The following is a 16,828-nucleotide window of genomic DNA, read 5'->3' as shown; positions in this document are numbered from 1 at the left end:
GATCACCTGTAACAAGTTGTTAAAATGTTGCATTAGACAATGTGCCAGCAGAATGGCTGACGGTGATTTACATCATAACACAACATATGACATATTGAATCTTCATCTGTAACAAGTGATACAGTATGGCATTGCCTCCAAACTGCAAATAAAATCGTCAGTGGAAGAGTTGAGTCATCAATGAGTACAATATTTGTTAAATTCAAAGTAGAATTAAGTATCACAACTCGTGCGTGTTGAAACAGGCCTTCTGAATTTGTACTTGCTATGTTGTTATTGCATGTGAATTGAGGTGAAACATTTGCTTTGTGCGAGGGGTGATCTATAAGTCATCAGCCTTACCCAGAAATAGTAAGTACAACTCAGATTTCGAAGCATAGATGTCAAGTTTAAAGTATTATATGAATGTGTACTAAAATTCAAGTTCGCCCTTGTTTTTCTCGCCACTTACCTTCTAACTAAAAAAACGAATGCATGGCAAGTAATGACTGCAATGATTTGAAATTTTGAAGATATTGATAAAAGGCTTCATACTATAAAGTTGTGCCTCGAAATCTGAGTTGTGCTTACAGTATCATTTCTGGGTGAGGCCGAGGACTTATTGATCACCCCTCGTACGATGTACATATTCACCCAACCTTGGAACACTGGCGAAGTAGCTGGCCGTGTTGGGGACGATGATGTGTAAACATGTTGCACGGGACTGGTTGTCCTCTGTACTGGTGGCTGTGGTGCCCTTTGTTTGACACGTCCAGAGGCGCTGCTGTCTGATGACCCTTGTCTTCTAAGCTGGTGTCTGTCTCCAAACGCGCCATCATAGGGTTGATGATACCCTTGAAATGTCAGCAATGGCGGAGCAGACGAGTACTGTGGATCGTTGCTCATCGCTGAATACATTGATCTACCTTCCTGTCGTGTCAAAGTTTTCCAGTCCTGCATGTCGTGGAGAACAGTCGCCTCTGGTGACTTGACGATGTCGGATCTGGAGTCGGATCTGGCATCTGATCCCTCCACGAAGTAGGTGTTCCTGACCCTGACTGGAACAGCAACGCTGACGTAGGTTTTCTCTGCTGTTGTTCCGCTCCCCGAGTCTGCCCCAACAACCCACGTGGTGGTCTTGTCGTAGTTGATCGGAACGAGATGAGGCGGGTTTGCACCAGGATGCGTTGGCAGCTTTTCTATCTCATTTTGCTCACCAATCGTCCAGTGAATCAAACGACTGAAATCGAAGGCAAAAGGTGGCTTGTCGCTCTTAGGCTTTGGCCTTTGGTCTTCTACGAAAACGGAATCTTGGCGGTTGTAGATACTTTCCAAAGATCTTTGTTGTATCTCGGCTACGTTGTCCTGTCCCGTCACCTCAATGGTAGACCATCCTGATTTGGGCAGCTGCTCATACGGGACTTGGTGTTTGCCGCCTGTTGTCATCCTGATGAGCTTGTCATAGTCAAAGTCATCATCGCCCCTGTCTTCGACCGATTCTGAAGTAAGCTCAATGGTAGACCATCCCGATTTGGGCAGCTGCTCATACCAAACTTCATGCTTACCACCTGTTGTCATCCAGATGAGCTTGTCATAGTCAAAGTCGTCATCACCCCTGTCTTCGACTGATTCTGAAGCAAGATGCTGTGCCGAAGTCCACTGCTTTGTTGGATAACCAACTTGTGGGATATGGCCAACCTTGAAGCCGTTGGTCTGCTGAAGAGGCCTCGTGTTAACGGGATACTGCAAGGAAGACGATCTCATTATTCCGCTGTGCTGTTTGACCATCTCGTCGTAATCATGTACATTGGCACCATTTTGGACTAGCTGGCTGAGAGGATTGAACCGGATGATTCCCTGCTGCATGAGTGTGTCCAGTTCTCCAACCACCTGGATCTCCGCTGGGACCCAGCTACTGTGCAGTGTGGAGGCGTCCGCCCTGTGGAATTCGTCGGACGTGACAACCTGCTGGGGAGGCACCCTTTGCTCAATGGGAGGAATGGGTCCATTGGCGACCTCTGTTTCCGGCCCCTCCTTGCTTGACGAGCTGGACGTCCCTGTTTCGTGCCCTGGGACAAGCCTCCACATAGATGTTCGAGTCTCCAGGGGAGGAAGCCGCTTTTGTGGCTCCACTATGTCGTTCAGATTTGTCTCTTGGCCTGAGTGCACGTGATGACTGTGAACGTGATGCGAGTGTACCCTGCGGAAGACCTCTGCTGGTGTCTCTGCCTTGTGAGCAATATCTGCTGGAAGAGGGGGAATAACTGATGTTATTTCCACTCTCTCGCGAACTCTTCTGTCATCATCAGGCACTTCTTGACTCTCATCATCAGGCACTTCTTGACTCTCATCATCAGGCACTTCTTGACTCTCATCAGCAGGCACTTCTTGACTCTCATCAGCAGGCACTTCTTGACTCTCATCAGCAGGCACTTCTTGACTCTCATCAGCAGGCACTTTTTGACTCTCATCAGCAGGCACTTCTTGACTCTCATCAGTGGGCGCCTCTTGACTCTCACGGACCTTCTGCAAAACCTCAGCAGGTATTGAACCTTGCCTAGCTGCGTCCGTAGCCAGAGGTGGAATGACCTGGATGACGTTTCGCACTGAAGAATTAATGACAACTTTCCGCGGCAGATTCCGTACCCTTGGCGCAGGAATTTCGATCCACGTACTCGGTTTTGGTCTCATCACATGCAAAGGATATCCATCAACAATGATAATCCGCCCGTGATGAGGGTGAGATGATGATGGTATCCTATCGACATATGCCTCCCTAGTACTGAGTACTTCTTCCCGTCCCAACTGGTGAATTCTGTAGTGCTCAGCACGGGCTTGATCCAGCTCCAGGTAGGGCAGTGCGGATCGCCTGGCTTCATCCCATGAATGGGGATCTATCCAAGTCACCTGCATCTCCTTCAGATCGACTGACCCCTCTTTAGCCATCTGTTCGATCCTGTAACGCTCCGCCCGAGCACGGTCCATCTCCACGTTTGGAAGTGTGGACTCCCTGGCGGCATCCGATGTGCGGTGCTGCATTGTGTCAACCTTGAGCTCTATTATATCGACTGACCCCTCTTCAGCCATCTGTTGGATCCTGTAACGCTCTACCCGAGCACGATACATCTCCAAGTTTGGAAGTGTGGACTCCCTGGCCACATCCGATGTGCGGGGCTGTATTGTTTCCAATTGGAGCTCTTTTATATCAACAGACCCTTCTTGAGCCATCTGTTGAGTTCTGTGTTGTTCTTCACGAGCGTGATCCATTTCTAAGTGTGGCAGCGTGGACTCTTTGGCCGCATCCGATGAGTGCGGCTGAATTGTGTCAACCTTTTGTTCCTCCAGGTCTTCCACTCCTTCTTCGGCTGACTTTTGGATTCTGTATCGCTCTGCGTGGGCACGGTCCATTTCTAGGTGTGGAAGAGAAGATTCACCTGCTGTCTTGGACGCTGGAGGTTCGATTACGATGACCTTTTGCTCTTTGATGTCAAGTACCTTTTCACTGGCTAGTTGCTGTATCCTGTATCGCTGTGCACTCACACGGTCCATCTGCTGCTGTGGTAATATGGAGGAGCTTGCTGTGTTTGGAGAAGAGGGATGGTCGATTGTAAGGACGACCTCTTCTTCCAGGTTGATTGTGTGCTCCTCGGGGAATTGCTGCATTCTGGAATACTTTTCATGGGCTTCGTCCATGTCAAATCTTGGAAGTGTTGAGACTGGTGCATCCTGACCACCAGAGGGCGGAATGATGTAGATGTAATCCTGTCTTGTGTCAATGCTATGCTCCTCTGCAAAGTTCTGTGCTTGCAAAATCTCTGGCTTTGTGGACTGGACATTTTCAAGGCGTTGAGTTGACACAGCGAGAACCTTAGCCTTCCCTTTAACCTCCTCCTTGTGGGGTACGTCGATAATTTCTTGTTCTTTTAGTAAAAGAACAGCCTCTTGAGAATTCTTCAGCTCTGGTGGGGGAACGTATACTGACGTTTCCTTTTTAGGAGCCTGCTCAACATGCAGGTAAGACTCGCCTGGTAAATCAAATTCCTTTGCAATATCCGGTGACAGCGGAGTGATATCAGAGATAACCTCCAATCCAATCATGTTAATGTTAGTCTCCTTTGCTTCCAAGGTATGTAGCTCTGTCTTAGATTCTTGGACCTTGGGTTCAGTCTTAGTTATGTTCACTTTCTTGGAATCATTGTGCCTTGTTTCAGGCACGTTGTCGGAGCGAACATGGATGGTATCTTCCTCCGCTTCCTTCAGTAGAGATTGCGGGACTGCTTGCAGGGACAGTGAATAGTCAGGGTAATTTTCTGTCTCTTGAACGTGGTACTCAGCATGTAACTGTTTTGACTTTGGAGAAATCACAACAGGCGAAAGGTTAACGTTTGCCACTGTGATCTGTTCCTGATCTTCGTGGAATTCAAGTCTGGGGAGATCCAGCTTCTTCATTTCCAGAACCGCCACTGCTTGCAGGGACAATGAATAGTCATGGTAATTCTCTGTCTCCTCTACATGGTACTCAGCATGTAACTGTTTTGGCTTTGGAGAAATCACAACAGGCGAAAGGTTAACGTTTGCCATTGTGATCTCTTCTTGATCTTCATGGAATTCAAGTCTGGGGAGATCCATCTTCTTCATTTGGAGAACCGCCACAGCTTGCAGGGACAATGAATAGTCTAGATAATTTTCTGTCTCCTCTACGTGGTACTCAGCATGAAACTGTTTTGGTTTTGGAGAAATCATAATAGGAGAAAGGTTAACGTCCGCCACAGTGATCTGTTCTTGCTTTTCGTGGAACTCAAGCTTGGGGAGCTCTAGCTTCTTCATTTGCTGAACCGCCACTTCTACCGTTCCGAACGTGTCGTCGTCCGCCAGACTTATGTCACCATTCTCCATGACGTTTGTAGGTGGGATTTCCTCTGTTTCTCCGGCCTCCAGCTCTACCAACTTTTCCTTGACTTTAAAGTTTCCTCTTGGAATCGGGGAGACAGGTCTCTGAACTTTGTAAACTTCATCCGATATGACGGGAGATGGTATCTCTGCAAAGCTTACCTTTGGCTGTTGTGCTTTTGCTTTGTATAATTGCCCCAGTGCAACCTTTGGCGTCGCTTTCGTTGTCTTCAATTCTTCGAACTCAACATCTTCACACAGTTCCCATGTAGGCAGATCCCCCTCTACGGCAGTATGTACCGCCAGGGGGACCTGTACAACTGGCTGCTGACTGACATATACGAGGAGAGTTTTGTCTACCTCTGTTACGTTGACCTCCGCTCGTTCGATGATTGGGGGCTGCATTCTACAAACTTTCTCCAGTTCAAGTTTTTCTTCGGCCTCCTCTGCTTGGAGAAATGCTAGTTGTGATTCTTTTATCTCTATGTCTATTGGCGGTAGCATTGGTTTTATCTTCTCTATTGCGGCTTTTTCCCACGGAATAGGTGGCTCACCTTTCCTTGTCTGCTCTGCCTTCACAACAACCTCGTCTTCTGTAGCCTGTAGGTAACAAGGAGCTGAAGTCTGAACTTCCTCTGAGTTGGGCATGTACATCTCCTGGGACACAGTGGACAAGATGCATGATTCAATTTTGTATGGCTCGATTGCTGCACCAAGTTCTTCTTCGTGAAGGGTGATTTTCTTCTCTTCGCCAATGTGGTATTTTGCATCAAAGGACGACACCACCTCTGTGTTATGTTTCCAGACAACTTGCTTGATTGGTTCATAGAATGCCTTCTTAAAGTCTAAAGGCTTCAACTCTGCATCAACTTCTTCGGGTTCCACGGTGACACTTCCTTCTTCTCCTTGATATAAAGGTACACAAACATCCACAGTGCTCTTCACCACCATATGGAATGGAACTTTGGGAATTTCTGTTATGGGCGAATTTTGATACTTAAACGCTGGTATTCCTTCAAGCTTGGTCTTCAGTTTCAACTCTAGTTTTATCTCCTTGGCTTGGTGATACACTATTTTGGTCTTGACAACGGAAGATTTTGCTGTTGACAGCGCTGGGCCAGGCTTTATCACTGCTGCTCGGTGCCATTCTATTGGGGATATTTCAGAGACGCTGCCAATTGGACGCATCTTTATCTGCCCTTCGCCAGCTACCATGAACACGGGAGCTTCGCTGGTTATTTGACTCACAAATGCCTTGTTCTGTTCCTGTCTGAGGATTTCGTAGCAGGGTTTTACATACACGAGGCCTGGTATCACCCCTTGTAGTTCGCCTAATGGTATCTTTATCTCCTCCTCCACTCCGTGGTTGTAGTTGGGGTCCAGGCTTCTTGTTATTGATTCTTGTGTCCTGTTTTTGGCGATGTCTATGTATTCATAATTCGCCTTCTGATACTCAAAGCTCTCAATGTCACCTGTAACCTTCTCCTCTTGTGTGAAGACATTTCCTGCAATCCCCTGGTTGTATACTGCATCTTCTGTCTTTACTTGTTGTACCTCAGGCCTGGAGAACTTCTCTGAGGGTTGGGAGACCAATTTGGCCTCTTGAAATTGTGCTGTAGCAATTTTTGTCATGCCCTGTTGGTTTTCCTCTCGACCGATGCCATACTGGATCTGCTTGAGTTTCCTGATCTCATGTGTAGGCGTGTTCTCCATGCCTGAGTCTGACTCTTCCAGGGCCTCCACTACCTTTAGTTCCTTTTTGACCTAGTGGTAATGAACATCCAGGTTAGCCTAGTAACCCCTCTTTATCCACAGTTATTAAACATCTAAATGGAATACTGTCAAGTTATACTTAGTAGTAGTAGTAGTAGTAATAGCAGTATCAAAGCTGCTACGAGGAAGTTATCTGGCTATTCTTTAAAACATCTCAAGACACATCATTTTGGACACATGTATACGATACACTTAGGTTGCCAATTTACCAATACCAGTCGCTCACCTCTGCAAGCTCTTTGCCATCGCCATGGCCATTGCCCCTAACTTTCTCTAGCAATGTCGGTACCTTGCCTTTCCCCTCAGTCACTGGCATCACGGAATCCTCATTTGACCCCGCTGACACCATTGCCTCATCTAGTATCATCACCACTACCAGATTCCCCTTGCTCCAACACCACTGGTATTGCAGCCTCTACCTGAGTCACTACCATCTATACCAAAGCATCTACCACCGCTGGTTTAAGCACTACCAAGCTACAATTCCCCAAATCATTGTCTGTCATGCTTTAACGCTTCTGCTACTAAATCTTCCACACTATGGGCTCCTTGCCCCAGTACCTCTTCTACTTTCTTCTTGATTCCAGGTTTTGGCGGTGCTCGCTGCAATATGAATGGTCCTCTGACGATGATCCGCATACCTGGGCCCTTGATCTCCTCCTGAACGTGAATGGAGAATATTTCGTGTTGAAGAAGATGCAATAGTCATGCTATCAGCATTCGATTACATCACTGACCTGGGGTGTTGAAGATTTGTATACTCATTGCTTTGTCATTTCTTTGTCATAAAACCATGTTTTCTACTAAAAATAAGTTTTCCATGCTAAATCTACTCCGGAAAGAAAACAACATAGATATCAAAGAGCTCATGACAAAAGACAGCCTATTGAAGTACCAGCAACATAATATTTTCTATTGTATATTTCTGGACTGAAAAAAGGCAGAATAAAACTGGCACTTCTCTTACCTCAACTTCCTTTTCCTCCACCACTGTCTCCTCTATAACCTGTGTTGTTTTCTTCAATTCCTTGGCAGCTGCTTCAAAGTCCAGCCTGGATCTGGCATCTTCCACTTCAAACACCTGGTCTTCATATATCCAGATGTGCGCCTGTGAAAAAAAAACAAATCAGTGTCAAGTTGTGATGTACCTACATGTATGTATTCATTTTGACTAGTCAACTGTAAGGCTGCTGTTAACCTGTGGTGGCAAAATATTTTTTGAAATCTTGTCTTATTTCATACAGGTTACATTTTACAGGGCCCTGCAAATAACCTGAGACCTTTCTGTATAAAACTGCTGGCTTTCTACCTCTTGTTTAAGTTATCATACAATGGAAAAGTTATCAAAACTGTACTTGAAGGCAAACTCCTAGACATATCCTAAGATTATGTACAACCATGTACTTAATTCTGCTAGGGGCTGAAGTAGGTGATGTGTGTGAGGCATTTGCGTTTCAGTCAACTTGAATAAAGACTCAGATCTTTTCTGTTGTACTATCACAGTATTAGAATATTCACAAACTTAAGATTATTCTTCGAGAAAGAAACACTCACCCATTTTCCATCCTCATAAAACCACTCCTCTTCTGCCACGATCCTCTTGCCATCCTTGGTGAACTTCTCCCTGCCATCGGGCAGACCACCGTTCATCCAGCCCTGGACTGTGGATTGGATCCCATTTCCATCTCTCTGTAAGATGATAAATGCATTGCATTTTACACAATGCAGAGACCATCTCTGACGATCAAATGTAACTTATTGGAAATTACACAATGTATGAACACATCATTACAATGAAATCAAATTACAAAAGCTAAGTGTATAGAAACTTCACTCAGCAACCAACCCTAATTGGGATTACAAGCACATCATCATACTAAGTCAAGTGGTCTTGCTGCAATTATTTTTAAATGAAAAAAATCCTTACCTGTTGCTCAATGATGATCTGGTCGTCATTTCCCCACATCATGGCTCCTTTTCAACAGTTCTGCTTGATCATGAGAGGATGTTGAAAAGGGTTAAAATTCTATTACAGGAAAGTGCTTGGTGACATTTTTTCTTGTAGTGTCATAAAGATCTGGGCAGAAAGTTTACTTTCAAAGTTGGAGGATTGGGTTGTTAGTACACAATAACTAGAGTTCCACGACCTCATACTTTGCCAAATGATTCAAACCTTTACAACTGATGTATTAATTGTGTTTGTCATCAATTATGCAAATAAGGTCCTCATTTGCATACATTATTTTAGTTGATCAACTCTTTCACCCAAATAACAGATGTACATAATCAATATTAAGAAAGATGGCTTTAATTGCATTTTCTACTAATGTGTGCAACTGAGGTCCTCATTTGCATGATTTAATGTTCAATGATGTTCACCTGTACATGACTTCCAAAAGCCAAAAGTGAGAAATTCCTGTCATTTACCACAATAGTATTAAAACATTTTCTCATTAATTATGCAAATTAGGTATTCATTTGCATAATATTCATCGATCAATATTCTTCTCTTTCTCAGTTTCAAATGTCACATGTTGCAATAGTCCTATAATTGGGTTTAGACAACTTAGGCGAAAGTAATTCTACCATTTTCTCAGTTATGCCAATAGAATTTTACTAGTTCAGCAGTTTTAGAATAGAGCAGTAGAGTTTTCTTCTGACTACTGCTGAAGACACATGACAAACAAATTAGTTTGACCTTCTGGCACCCACTCTTTTACATGTACATATCCTGGGGCTGGGCCATACCTTAATGAAGACTCTTTTTGGGGTCAGGGTAATTGGACTCAAGAATTTTTCAGGGTTTTTGAAGCATTTTTCAACAAATACCAAGTAACAACATAGCATTTACACTACCCGTTGACCTATGAGTTAACCACCATACAGGTATCATCTTTAATCTTAATGTCATGTTATTTGACTGTAAGATGGCAGGAGAAAAAAATCACCGGATTGAGAAAGTACCGACTTATTTGCGTTGATTTTAGCTATAGGTGTGCCCCGTAAAAAGGTTAAGGTGTGTCACACACCATCTTTTCTGAGGGTACAAAATAATGAACAACTAAACCCTCACACTGTCTAGGCTGAATCAACCTCGGAAACTTCACAGAAAACAATCAGATCAAATGTCTTTGGAACAGTTAAGATGTGGTAAGAACACTGTGACAATCATAGAATAGTCAGTAATCCTAAAAGTGAACTTCCTGTAACCAGCTTTCCCCTCTTCTGAAAATGTTTAGATTATTGTGTACATGCAGCTGTAACGTTATACAGTGGTGTACTGAAAGTGCTAAAAGGAACGACAAAGAACGAAATGGAAAGACAGAAAATGCGAAATGGAACGAAAAGCAACGAAAAGGAGCAAAATGGAAAGTACAGAAAGTGCAAAATGGAACGAAATGGGAAGTACAGAAAGTGCGAAGTGGAACAAAAAGATAGTTCAGCCTCTCAGCACTAGTTTAAACAACATGAATATGAAAGCATTTGAAGGAAACAACTGTAACAGTTAAGAAACGAATCAGAGGAAAAACAGTAGTATACAAAGTAAAGTAAAACAGTGACTTTTGGATCAAACAACTCAAGCTTGTTAAATGTCAGAAATCTAAGACAGACTACTCACAATTTCAAGGCCCATTTGAGAATAGACGCACGCAAAATGTTGTCCCACAGCGTATGAACAACTTTTTGAAATGAAGAATCCGATACCCCCTCTCGTCTGCTTGGCACTTTAGGCGAGCAGTAACACCTTCTTGCGTGGCAGTTCACAGGTGGAAGAACCACTTCATTTGCATCCTGACAATACCAGCAGCACACATCGGCATGCTAACCATGTGGATCACCCCCAGGCCACGTCTCTCACTCCAGGCTACACATTCTTAAAGGGCCTGCTGCGAACTTTTACTAAAAATATCACCTTCTTGCCTTAAGCAGGAATTTTGACATAGTCATTGTGTTAATGCCATTGAAAAATACTATTTCGCAGAGATTTTTTCGTAGATTCTAAAGTACTCAGGAGGAGAACAGTCGTAATCTGTGTCAGTGAACAACAACAAAGTTTCAAATCATGTGTTTTCCACAAAAGAGGGTGACCAGGTTTGGAATGCCACAGGCTACCAGCAGGGCATGTCTCCACATTACCGAACATCCTCGTGATTGTTATGCCTCTGCAAATGCTCGCTGACCCGCGACATTCTTGTGGCTATGATCGTACGACCTTTCTTTAAATTTGTTGAGGGCTATTCCACCACACAAATGTGTTTTTTTTTTTTTGCTGCTATCAGGATTTTTTGTCAGTGGAGACTCACGGGTACCTGTTACATGTATTATTACCCATTAAATTTGAGACTTTTAAGTACATGTATCAGCCACTGGTCTTTCATTCAAACTTTGCATAAGTCTCCCTTTCTTTTACATGTGCCAACTGTGTTCTCATCAAATTGATTGTTATTGCACATTGGGAAAGCATACAAGAAGTAATGAACAGATTCTTGTTAGTGCCAGTCTCGGGTATCACACTTAATTTTGACTGTCTATTACGTTTTTAAAGATGTCTTTAACTTATTGGACCCCTAAACAAGTGATAGAATTCTTGTGGCCTTCGAGAGACTACCAGTACTTTTCTTTGAAAAAGAAGGAATGTACCAATTGAGGTTATTGGTGCATCTACACTTGTTCAAAAGAGCACAAAGCCGACAAAGGAAAAGCTTTCAAGTCATATCCTGTAGATTTGTTCAGTTATACTCTCATTCTTCTTTTTCAATCATTCATATGAACCAACAAATCCTCTTGGTTAGGTTCATTGTGGACTTTTCAGTGCTGTAACATGAAACAACTCCATACAGTAAGAATATGACTGTCTAAACTCTACATGTATAATGGGCCTTTTACAATATGACTGTTGTTCTGGCAAAGGATACATTTGGGGTTAACCTTTTTTCTGTATAAGTAGCCTCTTGCAATGATATTGTATACATGTACCTACATGACTGTATAATACCGGTTACAGGAATTCTTATCCAAAAAGCAAAGAAATGGTACATACATGTACATGTATAAGGCTAGTGGTTTTGGAATTGAGAACAGACCAAAAAAGGAAACATCTGAGCCATTCAGTTTAGTATACTTTATTTTTTTGCATCATGTTAATACGTGTAAGTGTTACTAACAGTATCTAAGACTAGAAATGGGGGTGGTGCATTCAAAGACTAAAGAAGATACATTCATTAATACATTTGTAGTATATAAAACACAGTAAAAGTTATCTGACAGTTGAGTTACAGTGCCAAAATGCAAGCATCAGGGGAAACTTTAAAAGTTTCAGACTTTTAGTGTATTGACTTTCTAACACAAACATAAGTTAATATCATAAGAGCAAGGGTGTCAATTTCATTCAAGGGCTGTTGTGGGCTTCTTGTCAGGAAACCAAGGGCTAGTATAGATACACCAGATATGCTATTATAGCAATGGCTTACATAATTGCATCCTTCCACCTAACCCGGAGCTATGATGTCACTATTTACAACATGGACCTAAGATGATAACAATAGACCCTAGTCCAAATCAATCAAAGGTTACTTATGCAGGGTCATTTTTTCTAATGAGCTACATTTAGTTAGATAGAAATTCCAAATAGTTGATATTTCAAGTATTTTATTAGATGTATCCATTTATCGTATTACACCTGACCTTCTAACATAGTTTATTATTGAATATGTCAATCCAACAATGTACACCAACAATATTAGTGATAGATATACCTCTTGGGTGAAGGCAATCCCCTGGTTGTATACTGCATCTTCTGTCTTTACTTGTTGTACCTCAGGTCTGGAGAACTTCTCTGAGGGTTGGGTAACCAATTTGGCCTCTTGAAATTGTGCTGTAGCAATTTTTGTCATGCCCTGTTGGTTTTCCTCTCGACCGATGCCATACTGGATCTGCTTGAGTTTCCTGATCTCATGTGTAGGCGTGTTCTCCATGCCTGAGTCTGACTCTTCCAGGGCCTCTGCTACCTTTAGTTCCTTTTTGACCTAGTGGTAATGAACATCCAGGTTAGCCTAGTAACCCCTCTTTATCTACAGGTACTGAAAATCTAAATGGATGTCAAGATCTTCACTCATACATACATGATAGGCTATAAGATTGTACTTAGGTTTCATGGACTTGGAATTCTATACGACATGCCAAAAGGGCAATGGAACATCGTGAGGAAGCATATCAAATGTTTGAGTAGTAGCAGCCATGACCTGGTCGGTAGTAGTAGTTGTAGTAGTAGTGCAGTAGTAGTAGTAGTAATAGTACTACTACTACTACTAGTAGTAGTACGTAATACTTAGTAGTAGTAGTGTATCAAAGCTGCTACGAGGAAGCTATCTGGCTATTCTTTAAAACATCTCAAGACATATCATGTTGGACACATGTATACAATACACAGGTTGCCAATTTATCATTACCAGTCGCTCACCTCTGCAAGCTCCTGGCCATCGCCATTGCCACTGCCCCTAACTTTCTCTAGCAATGTCGGCACCTTGCCTTTCCCCTCAGTCACTGGCATCACGGAATCCTCCTTTGACCCTGCTGACACCATTGCTTCATCTAGTATCATCACCACTACCAGATTCCCCTTGATCCAACATCACTGGTATTGCAGCCTCTATCTCTGAGTCACTACCATCTATACCAAAGCATCTACCACCACTGGTTTAAGCACCACCAAGCTACAATCCCCCAAATCATTGTCTGTCCTATCATATCTCCTATGCTTTAACACTTCTGCTACTATTTAATGTCTTCCACACTATGGGCTCCCTGCCCCAGTACCTCTTCTACTTTCTTCTTGATTCCAGGTTTTGGCGGTGCTTGCTGCAATATGAATGGTCCTCTGATGATGATTCGCATACCTGGGCCCTTGATCTCCTCCTGGACATGAATGGAGAATATTTCGTGTTGAAGAAGATGCAATAGTCGTGCTATCAGCATTTGATTACATCACTGACTTAGGATGTTGAAGATTTGTATACTCATTGCTTTGTCATTTCTTTATATAATTGTCATAAAACCATGTTTTCTACTAAAAATAAGTTTTCCATGCAAAATCTACTCCGGATAGAAAGCAACATAGATATCAAAGAACTCATGGCAAAAGACAGCCTATTGAAGTACCAGCAACATAATATTTTCTATTGTATATTACTGGACTGAAAAAAGGCAGAATAAAACTGGCACTTCTCTTACCTCAACTTCCTTTTCCTCCACCACTGTCTCCTCTATAACCTGTGTTGTTTTCTTCAATTCCCTGGCAGCTGCTTCAAAGTCCAGCCTGGATCTGGCATCTTCCACTTCAAACACCTGGTCTTCATATATCCAGATGTGCGCCTGTGAAAAAAACAAATCAGTGTCACGTTGTGATGTATGGTGTATTCATTTTGACTACTCAACTGGAAGGATGCTGTTAGCCTGTGGTGGCAAAACATTTTTTTTTTAAATATTATTTCCTACGGGTACATTTTACCTGAGTTGAGGTGAGACATTTTACAGGGCCCTGCAAATAACCTGAGACCTTTCTGTATAAAACTGCTGGCTTTCAACCTCTTGTTAAAGTTATCAAACAATGAAAAAGTTATCAAAATTGTACTTGAAGGCAAACTCCTAGACATATCCTAAGACTATGTACAATCAAGTACTTCTGCTAGGGGCTGAAGTACGTCATGTGTGTGCAGCGTTTGTGTTTCAGTCAACTTGAATAAAGACTTACATCTTTTCTGTTATTGTGTACTATCACACTATTAGAAAATTGTACTATCACACTATTAGAATATTCACAAACTTAAGATTATTCTCAGAGAAAGAAGATATACCAAACACTTACCCATTTTCCATCCTCATAAAACCACTCCTCTTCTGCCACGATCCTCTTGCCATCCTTGGTGAACTTCTCCCTGCCATCGGGCAGACCACCATTCATCCAGCCCTGGACTGTGGATTGGATCCCATTTCCATTTCTCTGTAAGGCAATAAATGCATTGCATTGCATTTTATACAATGCAGAGACCTTCTCTGATGATCAAATGTAATTGGAATTATGAACACATCATTACAATGAAATCAAATTAACAAAGTTTAGTGTATAGAAACTTCACTCAGCAACCAACCCTAATTGGGATTACAAGCACATCATTATACTAAGTAAAGGGGTCTCGCTGCAATTATTATCAAATGAAAAAATTCCTTACCTGTTGCTCAATGATGATCTGGTCGTCAGTTCCCCACATCATGGCTCCTTTTCAACAGTTCTGCTTGATCATGAGAGGATGTTGAAAAAAGTTGAAAATTCTATTGCAGTAGAGTGCTTGGTGACAGGAGACATTTTTTTCTTGTAGTGTCATTAATGTAAAGATCTGGGCAGAAATTCTAGTTTCAAAGTTGGAGGATTGGGCTGTTAGTACATAGTTCCACGACCCCACACTTTGCCAAATGATTTGAATCTTTACAACTGGTGTATTAATTGTGTCTGTCATCAATTATGCAAATAATGTACATAATCAATGTTAAGAAAGAAGGCTTTCATTGCATTTTCTGCTAGTGTATGCAACTGAGGTCCTCATTTGCATGAGTAATGTTCAATGATGTTCACCTGTACATGACTTCCAAGTACCAAAAGTGTGAAATTCCTGTCATTTACCACAATGGTAGTTCAGCAGTTTTAGAATAGAGCAGTAGAATTTTCTTCTGACTACTGCTGAAGACACGTGACAAGCAAATTAGTTTGACCTTCTGGTACCCACTCTTTTACATGTGCATATCCTGGGGCTGGGCCATACCTTAATGACGACTATTTTTGGGGTCAGGGTAATTGGGCTCATCACAAAGAATTTTTCAGGGCTTTGAAGAATAAAAAAAAAAAAACCAAGTAACAACATATCATTTACACTACCAACTATGAGTTAACCACCATACAGGTATCATTTTTAATCTTATGTCATGTCATGTTATTTGATTGTAAAATGTCAGGAGAAAAAATCACCGGATTGAGAAAGTACCGACTTATTTTCGTTGATTTTAGCTATAGGTGTGTCAAGGTGTATCACACACCATCTTTTATAAGAGTACAAAATAATGTACAACTAAAAGCCCTACACTGTCTAGGCTGAATCAACCTTGGAATCTTCACAGAAAACAAACAGATCAAATGTCTTCCGAACAGTTAAGATGTGGTAAGAACACTGTGACAATCATAGAATAGTCCAGTAATCCTAAAATTGAACTTCCTGTAATCAGCTGTCCCCTCCTCTGAAAATGGTTAGATGTGTATACTTAACATTTTAGACATTATCTACATGCAGCTGTAACGTTATACAGTGGTATACCGAAAGTGCTAAAAGGAACGACAAAGAACGAAATGGAAAGACAGAAAGTGCGAAATGGAACGAAAAGCAACGAAAAGGAGCAAAATGCAAAGTACAGAAAGTGCAAAATGGAACGAAATGGGAAGTACAGAAAGTGCAAAGTGGAACAAAAAGATAGTTCAGCCTCTCAGTACCAGTTTAAACAACATAAATTTGAAAGCATTTGAAGGAAACAACTGTAACAGTTAAAAAAACGAATCAGAGGAAAAGCAGTAGAGTATACAAAGTAAAGTACATGTAAAACAGTGACTTTTGGATCAAACAATTCAAGCTTGTTAAATGTCAGAAATCTAAGACAGCCTACTCACAATCTAAAGGCCCATTTGAGAATAGACGCACGCAAAATGTTGTCCCACAGCGTATGAACAACTTTTTGAAATGAAGAATCCGATACCCCCTCTCGTCTGCTTGGCACTTCAGGCGAGCAGTAACACCTTCTTGCGTGGCAGTTCACAGGTGGAAGAACCACTTCATTTGCATCCTGACAATACCAGCAGCACACATCGGCATGCTAACCATGTGGATCACCCCCAGGCAACATCTCTCACTCCAGGCTACACCTTCTTAAAGGGCCTGCTGCGAACTTTTACTAAAAATATCACTTTCTTGCCTTAAGCAGGAAATTGGATGTAGTGACTGTGTTAATGAGATTGAAAAATACTATTTAGCAGAGACTTTTTGGTAGATTCTAACGTACTCAGGAGGAGAACAGTCGTAATCTGTGTCAGTGAACAACAACAAAGTTTCAAATCATGTGTTTTCCACAAAAGAGGGTGACCAGGTTT

General features: G+C 42.1%; 2 protein-coding genes across 2 annotated transcripts in view; both read right to left on the bottom strand.

Moving 5' to 3' along the window:
- LOC118426440 overlaps nt 1-10,939 on the bottom strand; it is a gene marked incomplete in the record, with an annotated part of 32,036 nt that extends 21,097 nt beyond the window's left edge. The window contains 2 exon segments of the mRNA XM_035835819.1: nt 8,570-8,632; nt 10,262-10,939. Of these exon segments, the coding sequence (XP_035691712.1) occupies nt 8,570-8,611 (42 nt within the window).
- Nucleotides 10,940-11,749: 810 nt separating this feature from the next.
- On the bottom strand, nt 11,750-16,657 carry LOC118426441. The gene is made up of 6 exons (XM_035835820.1): nt 16,352-16,657; nt 14,871-14,930; nt 14,507-14,641; nt 13,873-14,013; nt 13,459-13,557; nt 11,750-12,668 (listed from the first exon to the last, which is right to left on the bottom strand). Exons 2-6 carry the CDS (start codon nt 14,910-14,912, stop codon nt 12,309-12,311), a joined length of 777 nt encoding a protein of 258 aa, XP_035691713.1. The 5' UTR covers nt 14,913-14,930; nt 16,352-16,657; the 3' UTR covers nt 11,750-12,308.
- Between the last annotated feature and the right edge of the window lie 171 nt (nt 16,658-16,828).

The sequence above is a fragment of the Branchiostoma floridae genome, chromosome 11 (assembly GCF_000003815.2).
Source record: "Branchiostoma floridae strain S238N-H82 chromosome 11, Bfl_VNyyK, whole genome shotgun sequence".
In the NCBI taxonomy this organism is placed as follows: domain Eukaryota; kingdom Metazoa; phylum Chordata; class Leptocardii; order Amphioxiformes; family Branchiostomatidae; genus Branchiostoma; species Branchiostoma floridae.
Note: the sequence above shows the minus strand (reverse complement) of the source record. Positions and strands in the feature narration are given on the sequence as shown.